The sequence below is a fragment of the Heloderma suspectum genome, chromosome 1 (assembly GCF_057233095.1).
Source record: "Heloderma suspectum isolate Gila_16-S chromosome 1, 16-S_ref, whole genome shotgun sequence".
Classification (NCBI taxonomy): Eukaryota; Metazoa; Chordata; class Lepidosauria; order Squamata; family Helodermatidae; genus Heloderma; species Heloderma suspectum.
This window is the reverse complement of record NC_139458.1, coordinates 243,918,681-243,944,063: the sequence shown is the minus strand read 5'-3', so window position 1 is coordinate 243,944,063 and position 25,383 is coordinate 243,918,681. Positions and strand designations below refer to the sequence as shown.

The following is a 25,383-nucleotide window of genomic DNA, read 5'->3' as shown; positions in this document are numbered from 1 at the left end:
CTGATGCTTTTGATGTTTCGTCTACCATTTTTTTCCACATAGGCACATTTCAGCCATACAAATGAACTGACCATTCAAGGGCTGAGTCAAGCAGCTCAAAGCAGTTATGGTGAAATTATCCAGCACTTCACAAAGAGTGCCACAGATGGTAACTGAGGCATTCCCAGGAGAAAATCCAGCCCCATGTATATGCACTTCTCCACCTGGGCAGCCCTGAAAGAAAAAGAACAGAGAAGCTGCACCGAGATACCTGATTGTTTGCTGCTGAGATCTCCCCACCAATACCAGTCTATCGAGAAGTTTGTTGCACACAGCTTCCCGAATCACCATGGATTTACTGTGTGGCAGAAAACCATGGGAGATCGTCTATAATATGATAGTGGCAGTCCTTGCTCCTTTCATAAATCCACAAGGGAAGCCATGCATCTATAGGCGTCAGAAGATGACCACAATCACGAGGAGCAACGCCTTACACTGAGAGAGCATTGCTCTAAAATTTAGAATCTTAGGGCCTAATCAGATGCATGTTTAGAAAGAGAAAAGTCCTACAACTCTCAGCATGCCCCAACCCTAAATCATGCAGCAGATGAACTCTTGAATGAGTTACAAAAAGCTTCACTGCAGCCTCAGAATACAAGGCAGTGACTAAATACCCCATTAGTATCCAAAGAGGTTTTCTTAGTGCAGTGCCTGCAAAGCGGTGTTCCTACAATATATCTCTATTAATGAGCTATACTGAAGTTCTGTGATACCCTTCATTTAACAGTGAATACATAGGCTTTGCTGTCCATTTGCTGTCCATACAGCATACCTCCAAATGTGCAAAGGGGGAAACAAGACAGATAAAGATAGTGAAGGTCAAGTACTGGGGTTTGGGCATTGCTACCGAAGCTAGTAATGGGATTCTGAAGCTAAGAATGTGCAGGAACTCTGCTGCAGGGAACAGATTGGTCAGGATTTGCTTTCAGCTGCTTCCTAAAAGAGCAGATAGGTAAAAGACGTTCTTCATTTACTTCAAGACAGTAGGTTTTCACCACAAAGGGTACACCGTGGAGTATTGGGATGTGTGATGTAAAACAAGAAGACCTATTTCTTGTAAGACAATCTATGTGTGTTTCCTGCACCAGGAAAAATATTAAAATAGCAGAAACAACAAAGAGTCTCACAAACTCAACAGGGATACAAGCTCCCTAATGTGACTGTCACGAAAGGGATCATATATAACTGGTACTATAATAGGTTGCCATTCCCCTGCATCTCCTTTAAGAACATAAGAAGAGCCCTGCTGGTACACCGCGCTGCAGCCAGGATTTGGGCAGGGGGGTCACCTTGAAGTAAAGGGGAAAATCGCCAGGGGGTGGGCGCAGATCTTTCCTTCCTCAGCAAGACTTGAGTGGAGGCAGGAGCCGCCCTCAAACCATGCGCCCTCCCCTCTTTGCAAGGAAGGGAGAGAGCACAAGCCCTTGCGTCTGTCAAATTTGCTTGGTCTCCTTCCGTGCAGCCCCGCTCGGGATCTCCCAAGTGCAACACGCCCCGCATTCTCAATGCCTTCGTCATCCTGACCACGCCCCCAACAACTGAAAACAAATGTCCACAGCCAGTTTCTTCTGCTATTGGAGAATTTCACGGGGAGGTCATGGCGCTCCTGTTTCGTGGGCTGGAAAAAATACACTTTTTGCATTTGGGGAAGACACGGGATAGGCTGGGGGAAATGGCGGGAGACACCCTGGAGGGTAACAGCATCATCTAAAGAGCCTGTAACTTTCTGTGACAGAGCCATCTCAATAGCAGGATAAAAGCTCTGTGTGAAGAAGCCCATTCTCTGCAATCTATTTAAAAACTGAACAAAGGGCATTTAGTGCAGGAGGTGCCCTGGAGGGACACAGCATCATGTAAAGAGCCTGCAAACTTCCATGAAGGAGCAATCTCAATCGCAGGATGAAAGCTCCATGTGAAGAAAGCCTAAGTACAACTTCTCCTGCATTTCCTACCCATTGTCCACTCCTCTGATTTTAAAAAACAAAACAAAAAAAACTGCATTCCCAGGGGGCTGAACTGACATAGATTTTCACTCTCACTGAGGTCCAGTGCAGCCCAGTAGTTGAGCCTCACAGCCCCATGCTTTTTACATATAGCTTTCTAATCTAATTGGGTGCAGCAACAGCTGAGGGAAACTAGCCAGAGCTATAAAAAAAATAGGGCAGGCTTATGAGGGAGCCCAGTGCAAAGGAGACCCCCAGCTGATGAAGCATCTCAGCTCCAGTGACAAAGCATCAAGGTAATAAGAAGTTAAGCACATAAGTGAGTAAAGCAACCATGTGAGGAAAAGGTAAGCGCTACATTTATAAAATTCTCACTAGTCCCATCTCACTAACCTTTTAGAGTTTTTTGAGAGTGTCAACAAGCATGTGGATAAGTGCGATCTGGGCTGGATCTACACTTACCGCCTTTTTTCGCTTCCAATGAGGTTTCACCACCCGCCTTTCACACTGCACAGTACCCACCTCGAATTGGAACCGGAATTTCCCACTTCCATGCTCCCACTTTCAATACCCTAATATCCCGGTATTTCCCCTTAACGTGCTCTGATTTTCCGCCTGCGCTACCGTATCCAGTCGTAGTCCCCTCTCCCGCCTGTCCATATACAGCAGTGTTTGTATTTCCCTCCTGTCCAATCACAGCTCTCGACGGCTCCATGTCTTCTTCTGGCTACTGATCGCATAGCTTCCTCAGCAGCCCCTGTTTCCTCAGCAACAAGCAAAGGGCTGGATGTGCATGAGCTTGTCTGATCTTGGAAGCTAAGTGGGGTTGGCCCCGGTCAGTAGTTAGATGGGTGACCGCCTGGGAATCAGGCTTCCTGCACTGAGCAGGGGGTTGTTCTAACCCTTCAAATGAGACTAAGTTTTAATCCCTCCTATCCCCCGCACCGGATGGGTTTTTTTTTAATTAAGGCATTATCCTCGAAGAATCGGGGCTTCTCCGCGATTTTTTTTTTTTTTCTAATTCAGGCATGATCTTCAAAGATTCGAAGTTGTGAAGTTGTAAACAGCAGGGTCCCCCAAGGATCTGTATTGGGACTGGTGCTTCTTAACTTGTTCAGTAAATAATCTGTACTTATTTTTGTTTTAACTATCCTAAATAATTTGGTGTTGCCAGCAAACATGGCCACCTCACTGCTGAGAACACCAAACGTGAGGTGGCCAGATTTGCTGACAACACCAAATTATTTAGGGTAGTTAAAACAAAAAGGGACAGTGAAGAGCTCCAAAAGCGCATCTCCCAAGTCAGAGGAACGGGAGTTAAAATAGCATATATGGTTCAATATAAAGTGATGTACATTGGAGCAAAAACATCCTACTTCACATGTACACTTGACAGGAGTGTCATGAAAGATGACCAAGGCTGTGGTGGAGAGCTCAATGAAAACACCATGACTTGGGACCTGATGGAAAGCCTCCTCCCATATGTACCATCCCGTACTTTAAGGTCATCCACAGGAGCCCTTCTTCAAGTGTCCCCCTCATTTGGAGGCTTGAAGATTGGCAACAACAGAGAGGGCTTTTTCAGCAATCCTCCCTCCTCCCCCCCCCCCAGCTCTAGAATGTTCTCCCAAGAGAAGCTTGCCTGGTGCCCACACTGCTATCTCTCTGGTTGTTTTACATTCTTGTAAAGGGCCTAGAGAAATTTATTTTATGAAGCATTTAATAAATAAATAAATAAATACATCAACCCAGTGTGCAACTGCTGTGAAAAAGGCAAATTCCATCTTGGGGGATCATTAGGAAAGAAACTGAAAATAAAACTGGCAATTCATAAAGCATTTATGCAAATCTATGGTGCAACCTCACTTCTAATATTGTGTACAGTTCTGGTCACCAAAGCACAAAAGAACACTGAGCTGGAAAAGGTGCAGAAAAGGACAACCAAATGGTCAAGGGGCAGGAGCGACTCTCCTGTGAGGGTTTTTAGTTTAGAAAAAACTTTGGGGCTTTTTAGCTTAGAAAAAAGGCAAGTAAGGAAGAACGTGACAGAGGGCTATGAAATTATGTATGGTGTAGAGAAAGTGGATAGGGAGAAGTTTCTCCCCTCTCATAGTATTACAACATGGCATCATCCAATGAAGCTGAGTGGTGGGAGATTCTGGACAGAGAAAAGGAAGTATTTCTTCACACAGCATGTAACTGGACTATGGAATTTGCTACCACAAAATGTAGTGAATGCTGCCAGTTCGAATGGCTTCAGAATGGTATTAGACAAATTCATAGAGGATAAGGCTATCAGTATCAATGGCTATTAGTCCTGGTGGCTGTTTATGACCTCCAGTATCAAAGGCAGTATGCCTCTGAATACTAGTTGCTAGGGAACACAAGGAGGAGGGTGCTATTGCACTCATTTCCTACTATGAGCTTCCCCTAAGAATTTGGTTGGCTACTGGAAATGGACTGCTAGACTGGGTAGGCCTTTAGTGTGATCCAGCATGGCTCTTCTTATGTTGTTAAAGTGGGCAGTCTGGTTTCTACTAGCAGGAACACCATGAAGTGGGGGAATTTGTTTCTATGTGCAGAGCTCACACAGAGATTTTCTGCAATATACAGGTCTTCTTTCCGTGCAGACCCTGCATATTATAATAGCAGCAACTTTACTGCTCTGTTACAAGGGAAGCTTTGGTTATTTTTAGCATCCATTTATGTTTTAAAAAGCAATGGTAACTGCATTGACTGCAATGAATATGAACTTGAGCACGCTCCAGGAGAGAGCGCAGGACAGGAAGGCCTGGCGTGCTATGGTCCATGGGGTCACGAAGAGTCGGACACGACTGAACAACAACAACAACAAAACTGCATTGACCATAAGAAAATATCCGAAGTCAATGTTGCTGTAATATCCTAAGATCTTGAAAGCTTGCACAATTGTTTTGTGATCTTTCGGATGACCTAATAAAGGTATTACAGCAACATGGATTTTGCATATATACAGTACATTAACAATTCTTGTTATTATTGGTCCCAGTTCCTTGATACACCTGACACAATATCCATTACAGAGAAAAAGATGAGACTTTTTCAGATTAATATGGCTACATTCAAGATGGGATTGGCTATCTTTTCTGCAAGTACTATTTAGTAATAATGCCTGGTGAATTTTTCAAGAAGCTCTGCTATACCTCTCTCTCCTCTTGGAAATAAGGTACCTTCTACCTATGCCAATTATGACAAAGTAATTCATTTAACTTCAGTGATGTCGCTAGTGATTTACAGTAAAATAAATCAGTGTGAAACTGATTGCATTGCTGCCCAATAAAGGGATAGCTCACTAAGTTTCTGTTTTTTCAGAGGACGTGCGTACTTAACCTTATTAATTCCAAAACATACCTTCAGCTAAGTATAACTTACATTTTTAATTGAAGGTTTCAGTTCAATAAACCAGCACAAATTATAAAGGTTGTGAATGTTTAGATTATTCCTTTTAGAATATGAATCTAAACATAGCTAGAATGGGAGGGTGATTGGAGAGTCAGGGGAGACTAAAAGAAAAAGGCTGGATTAAACTGTAGGTCATAGGACTTCCTTATCTCTCTCATGCGATTACAAATGTGATCTGTCCAATATATCTTCCAGAATTCCCCTCCTGTCAATCCAAAGCACAGCCACACATATAAATCTATCTGTGATACTTGGGTGTCCTACATAAACATGTATGATGCACTGCTGGTATTTACCTAGGAACGAACCCCAACATGGTTCCATTTTAAAAATCTCTATGACATACTGGATTACTGGTTTCACTCGGGGGGGGGGGGGGACATACCGTCAACTGTGTATTTATCATCATATGCACTTGCTTAGACCAAATTCTATTTGCCTCCATGCTGGGCTTTTGCATAATCTTTTCACCATACTGCATGTGTAGACTCCATGTGGTGCCTCTATGTGATCCCCTTGGGTGAAGACCCGCCAACAGCCAACAGCTGTCTGAAACAGCCCTAAAATTGTACTTTCAGCTTATCTTATTAGTCTATGAGAAGAACCTGAGTGAGTTGTTTTCACCACAATGCACTTGTCATTTTCACATTTTAAAAATGGGAATATTTGTACCTTTATCTACTAAGGGTGGCTTTGAAACCTGCAGATTAAAATAACCCTGCAAACATGGTATTAAGCACTTCATAATGGTTTGATTAGAATACACTAAAACCATGTATTTTTCAAAATATACAATAGATTTATCTTATCAAAAAGAAAATCACTGTTAGGAATCTTACTGCAGCCTCATTTGTTTCATTTCTCCTAAAGTTCTGTTAGAATTCACAATCATAGAATCATAGAATAGTAGGGTTGGAAGGGGCCTACAAGACCATCGAGTCCAACTCCCTGCTCAACGCAGGAATCCAAGTCAGGGCATCCCTGACAGATGGCTGTCCAGCCTCATCTTGAATGCCTCCGGTGTGGCCACCTCCCTAGGTCATTGGTTCCATTGTCGTATTGCTCTAACAGTCAGGAGGTTTTTCCTGATGTTCAGCCAGAATCTGGCTTCCTGTTACTTGAGCCCATTATTCCGTGTCCTGAACTCTGGGATGGTCAAGAAGCGATCCTGGCCTTCCTCTCTGTGACAACCTTTCAAGTACTTGAAGAGCGCTATCATATCTCCCCTCAGTGTTCTCTTCTCAAGGCTAAACATGCCCAGTTCTCTCAGACTCTCCTCGTAGGGCTTTTTTTCCTGATCATCTTCATTGCCCTCCTCTGAACCCTCTCCAGCTTGTCTGCATCCTTCTTAAAGTGCAGTGCCCAGAACTGGACACAGTACTCCAGATGAGGCCTAACCATTGCTGAGTAGAGGGGAACTAGTACTTCCCGGGATTTGGAAGCTATGCTTCTATTAATGCAGCCCAAAATAGCATTTGCCTTTTTTACAGCCACATCACATTGTTGGCTCATATTCAGCTTGTGATCGACAATAATTCCAAGATCCTTCTTGCTTGTAGTGTGGTTGAGCCACGTATCCCCCATCTTGTAACTGTGCATTTGGTTTCTTTTTCCTAGGTGCAGGACTTGGCATTTATCCCTATTAAATGTCATTCTGTTGTTTTCTGCCCAGCACTCCAGTCTATCAAGATCACTTTGAATGTTGTTTCTGTCTTCCAAAGTATTAGCTACCCCACCCAATTTTGTGTCATCTGCAAATTTGATCAGCATTCCCTGCACCACCTCCTCCGAGTCATTAATAAAAATGTTGAAGAGCCCTGGGCCCAGGACTGAGCCCTGTGGTACCCCACTCATTACCTCTCTCCAGTTTGAGAAGATCCCATTGATAAGCACTCTTTGAGTCCCATTCCGTAGCGAACTGTGGATCCACCTGATCATTGTTTCATCTAGCCCACTTTGAGCTAGTTTGCTCATCAGGATATCATGGGGCACTTTGTCAAAACCTTTGCTGAAATCAAGGTATATTATGTCCACAGCATTCCCACAGTCCACAAGGGAGGTTGTCTGATCCAAAAATGAGATCAGATTCGTCTGGCAGGATTTGTTCTTGACAAATCCATGTTGGACTCGAGGAAACACTGCATTGTTTTCAAGGTGCTTACAGATGGATTGCTTTATTATCTGTTCCAGAATTTTTCCAGGGATTGATGTCGGACTGACTGGTCTGTAGTTCCCAGGTTCCTCCTTTTTGCCCTTTTTGAAGATAGGGACAACATTAGCCCTTCAGTCATCTAGCACTTCGCCCATCCTCTGTGATTTGTCAAAGATAATAGACAGTGGTTCTGAGAGCTCTTCTGCCAGTTCCTTTATTACTCTAGGATGCAGTTCATCTGGCCCTGGAGATCTGAACTCATGCAAAGTAATTAGGTGTTCCTTGACCATATGCCTATCAATCTTAAGCTGCAATCCTGCTCCTTCAGCCTGTACTTCGCCTTTGCCAGGGGGTCATAGACCCTCTTTTGGGAGAAGACTGAGCCAAAGTAGGAATTGAGCACTTCTGCCTTTTCTTTGTCATCTGTTATCATTTTGCCATCCTTATTTAACAGCTGAACCACCATTTCTTTCCTCTGTCTTTTACTATGCACGTATCTGAAGAAAGCTTTTTTGTTGCTTTTAGCATCCCTTGCTAACCTCAGCTCATTCTCAGCTTTAGCCTTCCCCACGCCATCCCTGCAATTCTGTGCTACCTGCCTGTACTCTTCCTTTGTTGCTTGTCCTTCCTTCCACTTCCTATATGTGTGTGTGTGTGTGTTTTGTTTTCAGGTCATCTGTGGCTTGTTTTCAGGTCAATGTGGCTTGTTGTGAAGCCACATTGGCTTCTTCTGTTGTCTTGTCTTCCACCTTTTTTCTTGTTGGAATTGTTTGTAATTGTGCCTTGAGAATTTCCTTTTTAAAAAAACTCCCACCCATCTTGGACTCCTGTTCTCATTAGAGTCGCTTACCATGGGACTTACTTATCATTGTTCCAAGTTTATTATAATCGGCTTTCCTAAAATCCAGGGTACGCATTTGGTTACACTTGGCTTTTGCATCCTTTAGAACCAAGAACTCAGGTATAACATGGTCGCTTTCCCCCAGAGTTTGTTGATGGTGGTGGGGTCTGTGTACCCATGGGGGCTGCATTATAGGCTTAGTTGTGCACCCCTGATTTAAATCCTTGCCTTTTGAAAACGACTATTAAATAAGATCATTTAGGGTTACTTAGGCAACTTCCAAATGAGATATTTTTGTACCTTTAAGATACCACAACTAGGAAATACAAATATGCTGCAGCATATTTGCCATTCACAGGCAGGTATTTTATTTTTTCAGTATTTGTTCTTTAAAATATGTGTTCTGTGATTAGGATAGGGCTGGTCCCCTGTTAAAACAAGCACCAAAAATAGTGTGTGTACTTTTGACATTGCTTGCTTCCATTTTATACTCTGGTATTGTTCTAAAGTACAAAGTATGTGGTTTGAAAATGCCCTAAGAGTACATTCACACATGTATACTTACCATTTAATCATTATATGGATTTGTAAATGAAGCATCTCTCAAATCAAACATCAGAAACTGACTTTTCACCTCTGTGGGAGACATTTCAGACATTCCACTGTGAGCCGTCAAGTAATATGTTGTTGATATTAGATTTTCTTGGTTTAACTTGGAACTTATCCTTTCAGTTGACAGAGTTCACATACTAATTCACGTCACAGGAATTGGCCTTGCTGCAGACAATAAATCATTGCTCATAGAGGTGAATCAGACACTCTGTGAAGTCCTGAGTTCAAGTCGCACTGGTGCTGTTTGCCAGATGAATTTGTTACCAGTTGGAATGTATAGAGTTACATTATTGGTGATACCCTATGGATTTGCAATCAGTGCCAGTAGAGAAAGTGGCATCTTCCTGAGGATTATACCTAGATTGACTTCTATTGCACCTACTGCTTTAGAGATTGTTAGGTGAATCACTCTCACTTCTATAAGCACATCCTATAAATACATAGAGGTGAAGCTTTTCAAGGGCGGTGTTTGCACATATTTACCTCAACTGCTGTCCTTCCAGTTCCAAAGGCTGGAAGGCAAAAGAAGCAGGGAGGGGTCTAATGATGGAAACCTGGGAGATGAACAGATGCTTGGAACTTTTGATTGGAATTAATAAGGTTAAGTCCTCTGAAAAAACAGAAACATAGTGAGCTATCCCTTTATTGGGCAGCAATGCAATCAGTTTCACACTGATTTATTTTACTGTGGGCTCTCTGGAGGCCTTCAAGACGAGGCTGGACAGCCATCTGTTAGGGATGCTGTGACTTGGATTCCTGCACTGAGCAGGGGGTTGGACTTGATGGCCTTGTAGGCCCCTTCCAACCCTACTGTTCTATGATTCCCCCCTGACTGTACTCTCCACTCAAGTCCCCCAGAGATCCTCACACAGATCACTCTTTCCTTGTTGCTGCTAGCAGTGAGGAAAAAGCAATCTGTACTAGCCTAGCTGGAGTGTGTATGTGTATTTGTGTATGTGCACGGAACTGTGTCCCCAAACCAAGATCACATGCTGTGCACCCCTGATTTAAATCCTTTGCTACTTGAGGTACATACTCTATGCCAGTGTTTCTCAAACAGTGGGTCTCTGCCAACCTTCAGGTAGGTCTCAAATCTGCAGACTGCCCAGTGCCTCTTTCCTTGACTCCCCCATGCCATGGCTGCACCATGCACAAGGCATAGGCAGGTGTGGCAGCGGGAGTTAGTTAGAAAGCAAGGCTAATATGTGTTGTTGTTGTTGTTTTTATTATTACTATTAATCATCATCTGGGCATAAAGAGGAAGGGGATTAAAAACTGAAGCTGTTATAGGAGGAAGTGAATGTAAAATCAGCAGAAGGGAGGGATGAAAGAAACTGGCACTTGAGGACAGGGCATAAGTTCAGTGCGAAAGAAGAAGGGGAGTAGAAATAACCAGAGATCGGTAAGAAGACTTTGAGAGACATGTGGAAGGAGTAGGGATGTCGGATGAATCCATTTGTGGGGTAGAGGTTGGCAAGTTTCACCGCTTCTGCCCCCCAGACTCCAGCCTGACATCCACCAGTTGGCACGACTCAGTCCACAGAGAGGATTTTCTGCCTTTGCATGGCAGCGGCAGGGTGGGCTATGAGCGCCATGGTGCTCCCCTCCCATCCTGTTGCCACCACCGCAACCATGCAACCCTCCCTCTCTCCCTGCTGGTGCACCAGCAGGGAGAGAGGGAGGGTTGTGTGGAGGCAGCAACAGGGAGCACCATGGCTGAAAAAGCCTGCAAAGCCAGCCTTCAAGGTAGCCCGCTGTTGTTATATCCATTTTGCTTGGGGAGCGGCATGTTAGGGTACTGAATGACAACCCTACAGTGTAGTTTAGTGTTGTTATTCAGTCTCATGGCATATTGTTGTTTTTAGCAAAATACAGTGGGCTGTGAAGTTGATTGTAGTAGCGGTGCAATTAATTAAGGGCTGGTGAGAGTGAAGGGAGCCAGGGAAAGCTGCTGGTGGAAAAACGTGTGAATGTCTACCCATTGATGGACAGCAGGTCTATCCACTGAAAAACAATGGAGCAGGAAAACTGGTATACACAGTTTTCAGAGGCCAAGGGCCTGTCTTCACGGGTAATTTACTGTGGACTGGGACACTTTTGAGGTCCTTTGCAGCACATGACGTTGTGGCCAGTCCACAGCCACCCTAGAGTTTACCTGTGGGGAAGCCGCATTTTTTGCAGAGTACTTTTACTCTGTTGTTTTTCTTTAATTCAGCTCCATTGTGGTTTAGCTACTGTGTTTCCATCCCTCCACTTTAAATTTGGTATGATAGGGGCATTCCTAGGGGTGCGTCTTTCACCTGGCCATGACCTCAGTAACCTAGGTAACTAGATTAACTACCCTGCCTTTCCAACGCATCAAAGCACTACAGTGGTCTTTCGAGCCTTCAGAATCACACCTCGATTCCTTTTCGCCAGTGGGACTAACTAGCCTCCGTGATTATGCACTTCTCTGATGTTTGCGTTTCTTAAGTTTCTCTGTGATGTTTGTAGTAAAAATGGGTTGGGAAACATTAGAGAAATGTGCATTAGGGCTTTATCACAGTAGTGATCTACCAACTTCTCGGGATCATGGGAGCAGAGAAGCTTGTCATTGTGAGCAGGGAGAAGTGGCCAGAGAAGGACAAAGGGGGGTTGGAAGCTATAACTCCATGGCAGTTTGCTGGAATGGGGCAAAATTGGGGTGGTCAGTTGCTCTCATGGGGAGTCTTCAGATGATGCCCTGGATAATTGGGGATTTTAGCTTCTTCATGGAAAAGTGAGCATTTCCCCCCCCATCCCCCCATTTTCCCCTCTTCTCCTCTTGGGGGGTGCATTAAACAAATGTGCATAAGGGCTTTATTGCAGTAGTGATCTACTGCGGTCTCGGGATCATGGGAGCAGAGAAGCCTGTCTTTGTGAGCAGGAAGAAGTACCCAGGGAAGGAGAAAGGGGGGTTGGAGCTAGAACTCCCCGACTGTTTGCTGGAATGGGGCTTATATTTGTGCTGGTGGGGTCCTCTCATGGAGAGCAAGTATATAGCCTGCCTTTTGAGTGCTATTTCTAGCCTTCAGAATTGTGAATTAGTTACCCTCCATTCATAATAATGTAGTAGCAGGGGGAGAGCCTGGACAGGGGTGGGAAACAAGCCTCTCTCATTGGTTAAACAACCCCTGCCAGGTTGATGACATTCAGTTCTACTCCCTGCACCCAACCCAGAAGGATGTTGCTTTCAAGGACTGTGTGATCCGTGAAAAGAGGATTTTTAAGGTATGGTACACTTGGCTTTTCTTGCTTCATGTGTCCCTGACAGACCAAAGCCGATTCCATAAAAATCTGGATAATACTCCCAACAGGCTTCTCATTTTGTTGTCATGAAGATCCTCCTCACCCCTCCCAGGTCTACCTTGCTGCCATTCAGTCACCGGATCTACCAGAAGTGTGTGTGTGTGTGTGTGTGCGTGTGTGTCCACCAACCTGGAAAAAATTCTTTAGACACTTATGGCCGTGAAGATTTGTATTTGAAGAAGTATACTTGAAGAAGTGATATTCAACCTGTTCTGGAGGGGGTTGCACTCCCCCTAAAGGATCAGGTTCGTAGTTTGGGGGTGCTCTTGGATCCAGAACTGTCACTTGAGGCACAGGTGAACTCAGTGGCACAGAGCACCTTTTATCAGCTTAGGCTGGTATACCAACTACGCCCTTATCTGGACAGAGATAGCCTTGCTACAGTTATCCATGCTCTGATAACTTCTCATCTGGATTACTGCAATGCGTTTTACATGGGGCTGCCTTTGAAAACAGTCCGGAAACTTCAGCTGGTCCAAAATAGGGCAGCAAGATTGTTAACAGGGACTGGCCTGTGAGCTCATATTACGCCAGTACTTTTCCAACTGCACTGGCTGCCAGTCCATTTCCGGGCCCGATTCAAAGTGCTGGTGTTAACGTTCAAAGCCCTTAACGGCTTGGGGCCAGGTTACCTGAAGGATCGCCTCCTCCCATATGTGCCTGCCCGGACCTTAAGATCATCATCAGCGGCCCTTCTCCGTGAGCCTCTGCCAAAGGAAGTGAGGCGGGTGGCTACTAGGAGGAGGGTTTTTCTGCTGTGGCACCCCGGCTCTGGAATGAGCTCCCTAGTGAGGTTCGCCTGGCGCCTACATTGTATTCTTTTCGGTGCCAGGTGAAGACCTTTTTATTTTCCCAGGCATTTTAGCATTTTAGCTTTCTAATTTTTAGCTTTGCTGTTTTAAATCTGTATTTTAAACTCCTGCACTGCTGCTAGGTTTTATTGTGGTTGTATTGTTATATTGTGGTTTTAATGTTCTGTATATTTTAAATTGTTTTATTGTGTGTTGCTTGGATTTAATTTTTGTGAACCGCCCAGAGAGCTTCGGCTATTGGGTGGTATAGAAATGAAATAAATAAATAAATAAATAAATAAGTATAGCATTACCTGTAGAATACTCAACATTACTGACTAAAGGGGTCTGTTTCCAGACATACTGAAATGTACATGAACCAGAACAGTTTGTTTGAATGTCACTCACTCTGACCACAACCTAGAAAATAAAAAATAGTTATTACACAATCAGGCAATTCTTGATTATTTTATTTATTAGTTTATCCGTTTGAAAAACAGAGACCAATTAAAACCAATACAGACAGTTGTTTTCTTTATTGATTTAAAATGTTGTCAGCTGCCTCAAGAGGCAAGGCAAAATAAAAATAGCTACTCCAAGTGGGGAAGCAATCTGGAATGGGACCATGACAAATGAGTAAAGAGTTAGATAACTGTTAAAAACCTCTAACACTTTGCCAGTGCACACTGGACAGGCTGAAACTGCAAGTGCATCTTAAAACAAAAGTTGCCACAAGGTGGATAAGGGGAAAAAATACGCAAAAGGACAGAGATAACACTAGAATGCAATAATTTGATAATGATATCATCTGGATTCTCTGTAAAATCAAGGGACAATGAAGAATGCCAATTCCACAGCAAAAGGCTAATATTTAAGCACCTTACCATTTATTTCTCTTTACAGGGATAATTATCCCAGTCTACCCTGGGTCCAAGAGGTTGTAAATTCCTTCTTGAGAGAGGGAATGGTGCTGGCCTCTTTAAAAGAGGCAGTAACTAAACCACTCCTGAAAAAGCCTAACCTGGACCCAGAGGATGTTAACAATTATAGGCCAGTGGCCAACATCCCCTTCCTGGGCAAGGTGCTTGAGCGGGTGGTGGTAGGACAGCTCCAGGCACTGTTGAATGAAACGGATTATCTAGATCCATTTCAGTCAGGCTTCAGGCCTGGTTTTGGAACGGAAACTGCCTTGATCGCCCTGTGGGATGACCTCTGCCGGGAGAGGGTCAGGGGGAGTGCGACTTTGTTGATTCTCCTGGACCTCTCAGCGGCTTTTGATACCATCGACCATGGTATCCTTCTGGATAGGCTGTCTGGGTTGGGAGTTGGAGGCACTGCACTGCAGTGGTTCCGCTCCTACTTGGATGGCCAATTCCAGAAGGTGGTGCTGGGGGATTATTGCTCTGTGCCATGGCAATTGTGCCATGGGGTCCCACAGGGCTCTATTTTATCCCCTATGCTGTTTAACATCTACATGAAACCGCTGGGGGAGGTTATCCAGAGGTGTGGGCTGAGGTGCCATCAATATGCGGATGACACCCAGCTCTACCTCACTTTCTCATCAAAACCAGGTGAGGCAGTGGCTGTTCTGAATCAGTTCCTGGGCATGGTAATGGAGGGCCACTAAACTGAAACTCAATCCAGACAAGACGGAGGTACTGTCAGTGGGTGGTTCGTCTGCCCGGTTAGGTGATATTCAACCTGTTCTGGAGGGGGTTGCACTCCCCCTAGAGGATCACGTTTATAGTTTAGGGGTGCTCTTGGATCCAGAACTGCCACTTGAGGCACAGGTGAACTCAGTGGCACAGAGCACCTTTTATCAGCTTAGGCTGGTATACCAACTACGCACTTATCGGGACGGAGATAGCCTAGCTACAATTATCCATGCTCTGATAACTTCTCATCTAGATTACTGCAATGCGTTATATGTGGGGCTGCCTTTGAAAACGCTCTGGAACCTTCAGCTGGTCCAAAATAGGGCAGCAAGATTGTTAACAGGGACTGCCCTGCGAGCTCATATTACACCAGTACTTTTTCAGCTGCACCTACTGCCAGTCCATTTCCGGGCCCAATTCAAAGTGCTGGTATTAACATTCAAAGCCCTTAATGGCTTGGGGCCAGGTTATCTGAAGGATCGCCTCCTCCCATATGTGCCTGCCCGGACCTTAAGATCCTCCTCAGCGGCCCTTCTCCATGAGCCTCTGCCAAAGGAAGTGAGGCGGGTGGCTACTAATAGGAGGGCTTTTTCTGCTGTGGCACCCCGGCTGTGGAATAAGCTCCCTACTGAGGTTTGCCTGGCGCCTACATTGTATTCCTTTCGGCACCAGGTGAGACCTTTTTATTTTCCCAGGCATTTTAGCATTTTGGCTTTCTAGACTTTTAGCTTTGCTGTTTTAAATCTGTATTTTAAACTCCTGCACTGCTGCTAGGTTTTATTGTGGTTGTATTGTTATATTGTGGTTTTAATGTTCTATATATTTTAAATTGTTTTTTCATGTGCCATTTGGTTTTAATTTTTGTGAACCACCCAGAGAGCTTCAGCTATTAGGCGGTATAGAAATGAAATAAACAAACAAACAAATAAATAATACCCATAAGAGAAGGAAAGGAGAAACTGGAAGAAGGAACTGTGCATATAACTTCCATTTCTTGGGTATTGAGTATACATCATTGTTTCATGGTTGCAGCTATGCTTGAATCTATTTATTTATTATTTATTAGCAATATTTGTATACTGCTTCTCATTTGAAACATATCCTGAAGCAGTTTACAAAAGAACAAAAACAAACAAAACAAACAAAAAACACACAGAAACACACACTCATGTCATGTGGTTGATATGAAGACAGCTCATAGCAGGGGAAAAGCCAAACCAAACAAATACATTTTTAATAAATGCTTAAACCATGGCAGCACTGAACCATTCACCCACAGCAGCTCAGTCTTATTGGGATTCAGCTTATTGGTCCTCATCCAGCCCATCAGTGAGTTCAAGCACCAATCCAGTTGTGTATAGCCTCTCCTGTTTCAGAAGTAGTGGAGAAACAGAGTTGGGTGTCATCAGCATGCTGATGGCACCTTGCCCCAAATCCCCTAATGACCATACCCTGCATCGTCATTTAGATTTTAAATAGCACTGGAGACAAGACAGTACCTTGAGGTACCCCACAGCAAGACCACTAGGGGGCCAAAATACAGCCCCCCAACACTATTCTCTGGAACCTGCCCTGCAAATAGGAGAGGAACCACAGCAAAACTGTGACCCCAATCCACAGAGGTGATACAGGAGAAAACTATGATCAGTGGTATCAAAACCCACTGTGAAATCATGTAATAGTAACAGAGTCCACACTCCCTCTGTCCCTCTCCTGATAAAGGTTATCCATCCAGGCAACCAAGGCTGATTCTATTCCACAACTGGGCCAGAACCCAGACTGAAATGGGTCTAGACAATCAGTATCCTATTTTAATCTATATGTTAAATTACAGTTCTCATTAGGTTGGAAGCCAAGCTTTTTCAAAAGACAAGCAAATTCTATACATTTTTGTTGCCCAGATTTTTATCCTAAGATGCCTGGGTTACAACAATGAATTGTCAGAGGTAGGGATGGGCGGATCACTTACCCCGTTCCGCGGGGGGGTCCACGGGTGGAGAGGTGATCCATCCCTCCCCCCGGAATCCATCCAGGCCGGCTCCTCCATGTGGTGATGCTGCGGAGCCGGCCACCAGCTCTGCAGCGCTGGTGATATGGCCGGCCGCCACTGCTGTGCCGTATTGCTGTGCTAACTCCGGACACAAATGGCGTCCACTACACCATTTGCGTCCCTGTTTTCACGCGATAGGCTACGCAAATTATATTTTGACAGAATTTATGGATACATTCCAATATCTTGGTCCCCCAAAATGGTGTTCTGGTTCCAGGAGCTAAAATTTCATGGTTTGGGAACCCAAGTGTCAAGAATTGTGTTTGAACTCCACCCTACACCCTGTAATCTGAAACTACATTTTGATCCTAGAATTAGGAGAAGGAGAATGTCAAAAAAGAGGGAAGAAGAAGAGCAAGTTGGCAACAGAATACCAGAGTAGGGGGGAAGTGCCAGCCTTCACCTTTCATATGTGGTTGTGGATGCGAACATATTGGGCTTTCTGCACAACCTTAGGCTACACATCATATAGCCTTAAGGGAAATAATTAATTGTGGCACCTTAAAAAACAAACAAATTTGTTATGGCAGAAACTTTTGTAGCCTAGGACCTACTTTGCCAAATGCATGGAGGTGCAAGGGTGGAGTAAGCATCCTTGAGCACCACTTGTTGGAATGCCGGGATACAAATGGAATAAACAAAATAATAAATGAATACAATTTGGCCTGATTTTGTAGGCAAAAAGTGGAACTAGCAGGTGTATTTGAAGAAAATACACTAATTGGTTGATGGGCTTTCCCATTCATCTACTAGACAACCGTTGTAAAGAAAGCTACTATAACAGCCTTCCATAACCTGGTGCCCTCCGGATGTGCTGACTACAATTCCCATCATCCTCAGTCAGCACCTCTTAAGAATTTGAGACACTGATGAGAACTATGAAACTAACCTGTATCTCTGGTAGCCTGAGCACACTGGTGTGTATTTGGTACTTCTCTCTCTGATAGGTATTCACCACATCTGGGTTCAGCCACATATTGGGCACCTGCACCCCAATTCTCATTCCGCTGCTTGGGGACTTCTGATGATGTACTGCTTCCAAATAGTCCATTGCACCACTAGTAAGCTCAAATTCCTCAGATTTTGGCTTCTGCGGGCGATTCCATTTCTCCTCCCAATGCAGTAACCATTCAGAACCGCCAGCAGGAATAGATGCAACTTTCATCTGTTTTCAAATAAGTGAAAGTAGTAACATGATTAGAGTAGAAAGGTGTGTGTTTGGCTACAATACAGACTTCTATTTATATAGCAACAGCTTCTGAATGACTCAGAAGTAGATTATGGGTCAAACCCCAATGCTGCCTTTCCGCTGACATGAGCAGTTCCATCAGTGGGACTAGGAGGTGGGGGATTCCTGCAGCCCCCACTCACCCATAAAAGCTGCTTCAGAGGGTTGGGAAACCCTCCAGAGCAGATTTTCAGGTGGCGTGAGAGCTGCAGGGGGAAGAGAGAGGGAGAAATCCCATCACAGTAGTGAACTTATGCCAGCAGGATATTGAGTCTAACCATATGTCGTTTCTGAGGAAGCAACATAGCTTCCAGCTATGAGGAATTGCACAAATTATCCATAAGAACTTTCAAAGCATAAGAAGTAACACATGCTGGCTTAGAGTAATGGCCCATTTAGGTCAGCAGCATTCTGTTGTCCAACAGGGACCAGGAGTCAGTCTTGTAAGCACAAAAATCAGGGAACACTGGATTAGAAATAAGAGCTATTTTAGCACTATTTCTCCAAACTACGTGAATGGGCATTAAAATGGCCAATGTAGCTCAAGGTATGTAAGTGTAAAGTGATGCACATTGGGACAAAAAATACTTAACTTCATATACAAAACATATACACTGATGGGGTCTGAGCTGGTAGCGTCTTGCCCAGGAAAGAGGTCTTGGGGCTTGTGGAGGACAACTGCACGACAGCAATACATCGAAGAAGAAAAATAAGGGGGACATTAGCACACATTCCCTGGACATGGGGAAGTGTGAAAAAAATTTCCTAGCCCCATTTTTTCACAGAAATTAGGCTAGGGGAAAAAAGGGGGCTCTAGCTGGGAACAGAGCAGGGACAGGGGACTTGGTGGCAGACAGAACAGGTTCTGCTGCTAAGTCCCCTGGGATGTCGGGTGGAGCCAGCTGGAAGACCAAGGGGGAGGGACAACCAACACTGTTGGTGGTGTGCCTGCTCATCTGGCTGGCGCACTAACTATGCACTGTTGGTTGTTCACTAAACAACCAACGGCGTGTAGCTTATCACCCTTGGGGCGTAACCCTAAGTAGACAGGCAGCCGCCTCTGACCTCAGAGACGACCGCCTATCCAAAGTAAGGCAGGAGAAGCACATGGGGATCATTCCCTCTGCGCCTCTCCTGCCTTGCTCTTTTTCGCTAGACAGCCGTTTTCAGCTGTCTAGTGGCAGGGGGGCCAGCCAGGACAGGAAGCTGCCCTACGACACATAGGATGTGTCGTACGTGCAGCTCTGTTCTCCCTGCCCCAGAACACCCACAGCTCCGCCCCTTTTCAGTTGCTCCACATTCGTCTTCTGAGCGCAGAGGATGGGGTGTCTCCATGCTGCCTCGGAGGCAGTGCGGATGAGAGGGGAGGTCAGTTCTCTGGGAACTGACCTTGGAGTGTGGGCTCAGAGGTCAGTTCCCAGAATAGATCATATCCTGTGGCCCTCTAGACACTGTCTAGCGGGCCATAGGATTGCTCTCTTGGTTGGCTGATGTGTCATGCGAACACACCCACTGTGTGGCTGATGTAAAAAAGGCGAAGTCCATGTTGGAATCATTAGGAATGAAATAAAAAACAAAACTGCCAATATCATAAAATCATAATTGGTGTTACGACATTATCATAAATACCATAAGCTGAATGTCATAAATATCACAAGCAATATAATACATTGAAATTGAGTAATAAATAATGCCTTTATACAAATCTATGGTGTGACCACACTTGGAATACTGTATGTAGTTTTGCTACCTCAAAAAGGATAGTGTAGAGCTGGAAAAGGAGCAAAAAAGGGCAACCAAATGATCAAGTGGCCTGAGCAACTTTCTGGTGATGAAAGGTTGCGACGTTTGGGACTCTTTAGTATAGGCAAGTAAGAGGGCAAGGACATGATAGAGTATAAAATTATGCATGGTATAGAGAAAGTGGATAGGGACAATCCCGCCCTGCCCCCCCACCTTCATAATACTAACACTCACGGTCATCCCATGAAGCTAAATAGCAGGAGATTCAGGACAGATAACAGGAAGTACTTCTTCACAGCGCATAGTTAAACTATGTAATTCACTACCACAAGATGTAGGGATGGCCACCAACTTGGATGGCCCTAAAAGGGGATTGAACAAATTCAGAGCATAAGGCTATCAGTGGCTACTACTCCTGATCGCTGTGGGAACAGAATGCTGGACTAGATAGACCTATATAAAGAGAACCCACAGCGCTCTCCTTATGTAGGTACTACCCGTACATTTTTGCATACCACATATGCTAAAAGATCAATGTCATTACAAAATGCAAGTGGTTGTTTTATAAACTTTCTCATTCATACAACAAGCAGAGACTGTACAGTCTCAGTTATGTCTTTCTCAGTTCAACAAAGAGATATAACAAATGCAAAATTGGCTGAGATACCAAACGAAGTATCAATCAGCATCTTTGGGATCAAAAATGGCACCAACAAAGGCTGTACTTTTACAACATACTGCATTTGGACCCTAAAGAATGGCTGATTAAAAGATAGCCAGAATTCCAGTCATTAACGAACTCATTTTTAATTCAGTTATAACCAAGTAATTTGGGGTGTTTTTTTTCCTCTTGCAACACTGAACTAGGTGGTGGGACCTCACTACCACCACCATTTCATACTGAAGTGAATGTCTCACAATCAAGCATTATTAGGTACCTCTCTGGGCTATTGTTCCACACAGCCAATCACAGCACTCAGAGCTAGTCCCTCATTTGAATGCTTTCTACTATATAAGAGCACAGCCAGAGTGAAATCACTATCATTTGCGGCAGGGCAGTTGAACTGAACAGGAGAGGAAAAAAACAGCAACGTCATGGCTGCTGCCCAAAGAGGTAGGAAGGCCTACTTCCAGAGGAGAAGGAGGTGGCAGAGGAGATCCCGAAAGATCCTCAGCAGACGAAGTAAGTTACATTCTAGGCGAAGACGAAAGGTGAGAACAAAACGCAGAACAAGATTTGCAAGGAGTCGCCATCAAAGGAGGCGCCTGCCCATGTCCCGGTATTTTGACAGACAGATGAAAGACAACGTGCTTTCATCCCAGAAGGCAAAGCATACCATGAGCTCCTATAGGAGCAAAGCCTATCACAGGAAGACCTCGGGGGTAGGTAGACCAAGGAAGAAGAAAGAGTACACTCGTGTTCGCTCACGTATTCTGCAAGCCAAACTAAAGAAGAGGGCTAGTAAGAAACGTACTAAGCGTGCCAGTACTTCTGTTGAGAAAAAAGCCAAAAGGAAAACACGTTCTTCCGATGATGAAATTTTCTACAGTTTGGCAAACACTTCCATACCGAAAGCAGCATCGGAGGAAAGGCAGACAAAGAAACACTCTGTCCGCTTCACCAACCCTGGCAACACAAAGACCAAAGAGATGGAGCCACAGGAAGACCTCTCCGCTGATAACCAATCAAACCAGCAAACAGTGACACCAAAGAAACGTAGTAGGCATTCAGCCACCCCTATTTGCAAAAGCCGTTAAGCTAGAGGAACATCCCTCACTCTTCTCTGGAAAACAACCTGCAGGTCTCAGGAAAAACAGGGGAGAAGGGAGAGGAATATGACCCACAGGCCTGCTTTAAAGATCCAAGAGACTTTCTACTTTACCTTTGATGAGACCACCTGCACCCACACCAATCCTGAATGGAAGCAATTTTGGTGAACCAATGGAATTAGTTTTATCAATGACTGAAGAAATGTATTTGATTCACTGCATGCTCACTGGGCAAGACAATCAGCTGGAAGTAAAGAGCCATCACTTCACTGAACCTACCCTATGAGAGAAAACGTCTTTCCTTGGTAACAAGAGATGAATACAAATTGCCAGTCACTTAAATGAAAACATCATGAAACTGGAGAAGAGATTCACCATCATTTGGTAAAGAAAGGGTTGTTGCATCCAAGGTGTGTTTCCTTTTCCCCACAAAGGAACATCTTAAAATACTAATAAAGCTGGATCTTTTGAAACATGCGTGTGGAATTCCATTGGACACTTAGGGACAAGTTATTGGAGGTTGCACTTGAGAAGGAAATACAAATAAGGAAGTGCAGTTTTCTTGTATGTGGCAAAGAAGCTATTTAGAATGTACCTGTTTTTCCCACTAAGCTAAAGCCATTTAAAAATCAGTTCTCATCATCTATGACCTTTGTAGTCAGCAACTGATTCAAAAACATTTGGCTAATAAGGCTGGATTGACCACTGAAGTGACAGTCCCACACTTCATGTAGTGTAGTAATTATAGCATGCGAGGCAAGAAGGTTCCTGGTTTAAATCTCAACTCAGTAATGGAAATTAGGCAAGCTGCCGTTCCTTCAGGTCCAGCTCACCCATCCCACCCCACCCACAATAGGGGGAATAATGACACTGGCCTGCCCTAGAGAACTGTTTAAGGATTACTGAGGTAATGAATGCACTTTGAAAACTAAAAAATAAACCAAAAACTATATAAACATCAAGCATTAGTAACATTCTACCCAATTCATATTAAGCAGAGAAACCTCTCCCTCAAAAGAGCATCACCACTAAAAATGACCACTAAATCAGACATCCCTGCCCCCCATGCAAAAAAAGGATATACCTATTCTGCAGGCAGTCACCTGTTGTTGCTGCTCCCCTTCCATTAAAGCCTTTCAAAAGAAGTTGTAGATACTAATGTTTATGTCTCCCTCTACACTCTCCCCACATGTACGGCTAAAGTGTGGAGGGATTCAGCAGAGTTCACAGGAACTCTGTAAGTGCTTTCAGCTGAATGCACTTACACAGCCCTCTTCAGACCTTTGCACTCAACATACGAAGATCTAACTGGGTATTGGGCACATGGGGCTCCTGGGGGTGGGGTTTATGTGCACGCCCACATCCCCCTCCACACTTTAGCCCTACACGTGACGTGAGCAGCTGAATGCCTGAATAGGGCTTATGCCTGCATGCAAATCATAAATCTGTTTTGAAGCTCAGATAAGATGCTAAGGCACATTTGCCTCTTCTTTCCAATTTGTCTTCTATTCCTACCAGGCTTTAGAGCCTATTCAAACATACTTTACTGAGATAGTACAGTCTTCATATATAGTCTGCTCTGTACCATTTCTGCTCTCACATGGGAACTCATTCCCACACAGAAAAAAAAAATCACACTCCACATGAGAAACCTGTGGAGAACGAGAACAAGGATATGTAGCATGGGGAAAGAGGAAGACAGCCGGAGGGTGAGCACATGCTCCCAAGATAAGATAGCTGCCACTGAACTTCAGGACTCTTCTTGAATCACTGAGTTGTGACCTTATGATCATTTATGTAGCAACCACTTGTGAAATTAGCAAAGGGTGCATGCATGCAACCATGTAGAGTATCTGAGAGCTCCTCACATTGTGGCATCCACATATTTAAAAGCAGATATCATATGATAAACTGCACACCTAAATATAGCAGCTCTTACACATTTTGAATCCCTCAAATATTTTAAGCCATGACAGACCAGGCCATGGAGTTAGGCAATTAAGTGGCTATATTTAGAAGGATCCATAACCAATCCAGAGCATGAATACACCAAATCTGTTCCCAATTCCTTGCAACATTTTAAGTAATTAAAGGGGGACAAAAAAATCCCTGGAATCCTGATATATTCAAGATCAGAAGCAAGGGGACTCAAAAGGGACCAGCATCTCCCCTTCAATGCCTGATCATAATGACTGTCACAGGAACATTCCGGGGGCGAGGGGGGGGAGAGAGAGAGAGGAACTGAGACAAAGCAGCGTGGGGTGTGTCTCTACTCTACTCAGCATACAGGTCTCAGTGCTAAATCATTATATGCAGTATGGTAACTGCAGCTTTTTGTAAAGCCTAAGGAAGGGGCCATTAAAACAAATGGACTACAAAAGTGGGGGAATTCCTTGTAATGGAAAACATATCTAAGCAAAATATGGCAGCATTGCACTCTAATTTCAGTAATTATTTCTTTGAAAAATGTTTCCCAGTTCAAATATATGTTGACTATAAAAAGGAATGTCCTATATTTATATCGTGATATTGATACAATATCAAACATTTTTTTAAATAAATCAAGTTTAAAAGATGTTGGGGAAGATAATACAAATGTGTCATGTATTGCGCGTTATACTTTAAATTAATTTGATCTCTGGTAACACTGAAAAGAGAACATGTAAGTGAAGAATGGAGATTATGTTTGAAATGTGGGGTTAATGACATGTTGGTTAGGGGTGTTCTTTTTTTTTTTTTTTTAAGGTTAATATATTGTTATGTGCCACAAAGGACAACAGGGGCAGTGTTAGGCATTAAAAGGTTTAGGGCCCAGGCCCATAGGACACAAATCTGCAGAAAATTTACATATGTTAATTTATGTCTATACAAGGTTAGAAATAATTATTAGGGTTTATGTAGCTTTCACCAAAGGCAAGCCAGCCAGTTAATTTCCCATCCAAATCATACCCAATAATATAAATCCTTTAATTAATTTGCACACACCCCGGGTCATCCTAAATCAGTAGGATTTCTCTTCAGTTATAATTAATTTGCAATGGTTGTGAAGTAGTGTGGAAAAAAATGCACAAAAAAAGAGCGGCTGGTAAGTTTTTCATGAGTCCTTTCACACACACACACACACACACACACACACACAATTAAGCTTACAAAAAAAGCTTCCACTGGCATCAGTGGAAGGCTTTTTCTAAGCTTAACTGACATACAGGGGAGATTGGAGAGCGGTTGCAGCACTAACCATTCCCTCCCCAACTGTGATCCCCCTTGAAAATTGCCCCCTGCATGGCAATGAAATCAACGAAAAAACATTCCACTGGCACCAATGGACACTCAGAGCTCTGGGGGAAAGATCTGGGGCCCTGATAAATAGTTCCAGGGCTGCAGCCCCATGGGCCCAGGCCTAGCAAGGCTTCCTGGCAGACAATTATTAGGATCACAGCCCTAGGACTTCAACATTTGCTTGCAGTAATTTGCCATATATCAGTACCTTATTTCTTGGATCTTCTGACAGGTTTAGATACAAAGAAGCCTTTCCATCTGCCTGGATCCATAATGTGTAATTATCTCTCTCTGGTGCAACAAAAAACCCACGTAATCAGGCTCTGGGTAGCAGAACGAAAATATTAAATGAAAGCATCAAAACAAATAACGGGGTTCCTCCTTCTGAACGAAAGATGAGTGACATGAATTCCCATTACAACAACGCAATCATACTTGAATTTTAAAATACCTTCCTCTTTTTTAAAGAGTCATGATGGACAACAGGGGCAGTGTTTGCAGAGTCATGAAGG

The 25,383-nt window shown here is 43.9% G+C and overlaps 1 protein-coding gene across 1 annotated transcript in view; it reads right to left on the bottom strand.

Moving 5' to 3' along the window:
- PKHD1 (PKHD1 ciliary IPT domain containing fibrocystin/polyductin) overlaps nt 1–25,155 on the bottom strand; it is a 160,917-nt gene extending 135,762 nt beyond the window's left edge. Inside the window, exons 1-3 of the mRNA XM_084830328.1 lie at nt 25,080–25,155; nt 17,741–18,016; nt 13,461–13,566 (exon numbers count right to left, since the gene is read on the bottom strand). Coding sequence (XP_084686454.1) covers nt 13,461–13,566; nt 17,741–18,016 — 382 coding nt within the window. The 5' untranslated portion in view covers nt 25,080–25,155. The remainder of the gene's footprint in view (nt 1–13,460; nt 13,567–17,740; nt 18,017–25,079) is intronic.
- Nucleotides 25,156–25,383: the final 228 nt, after the last annotated feature.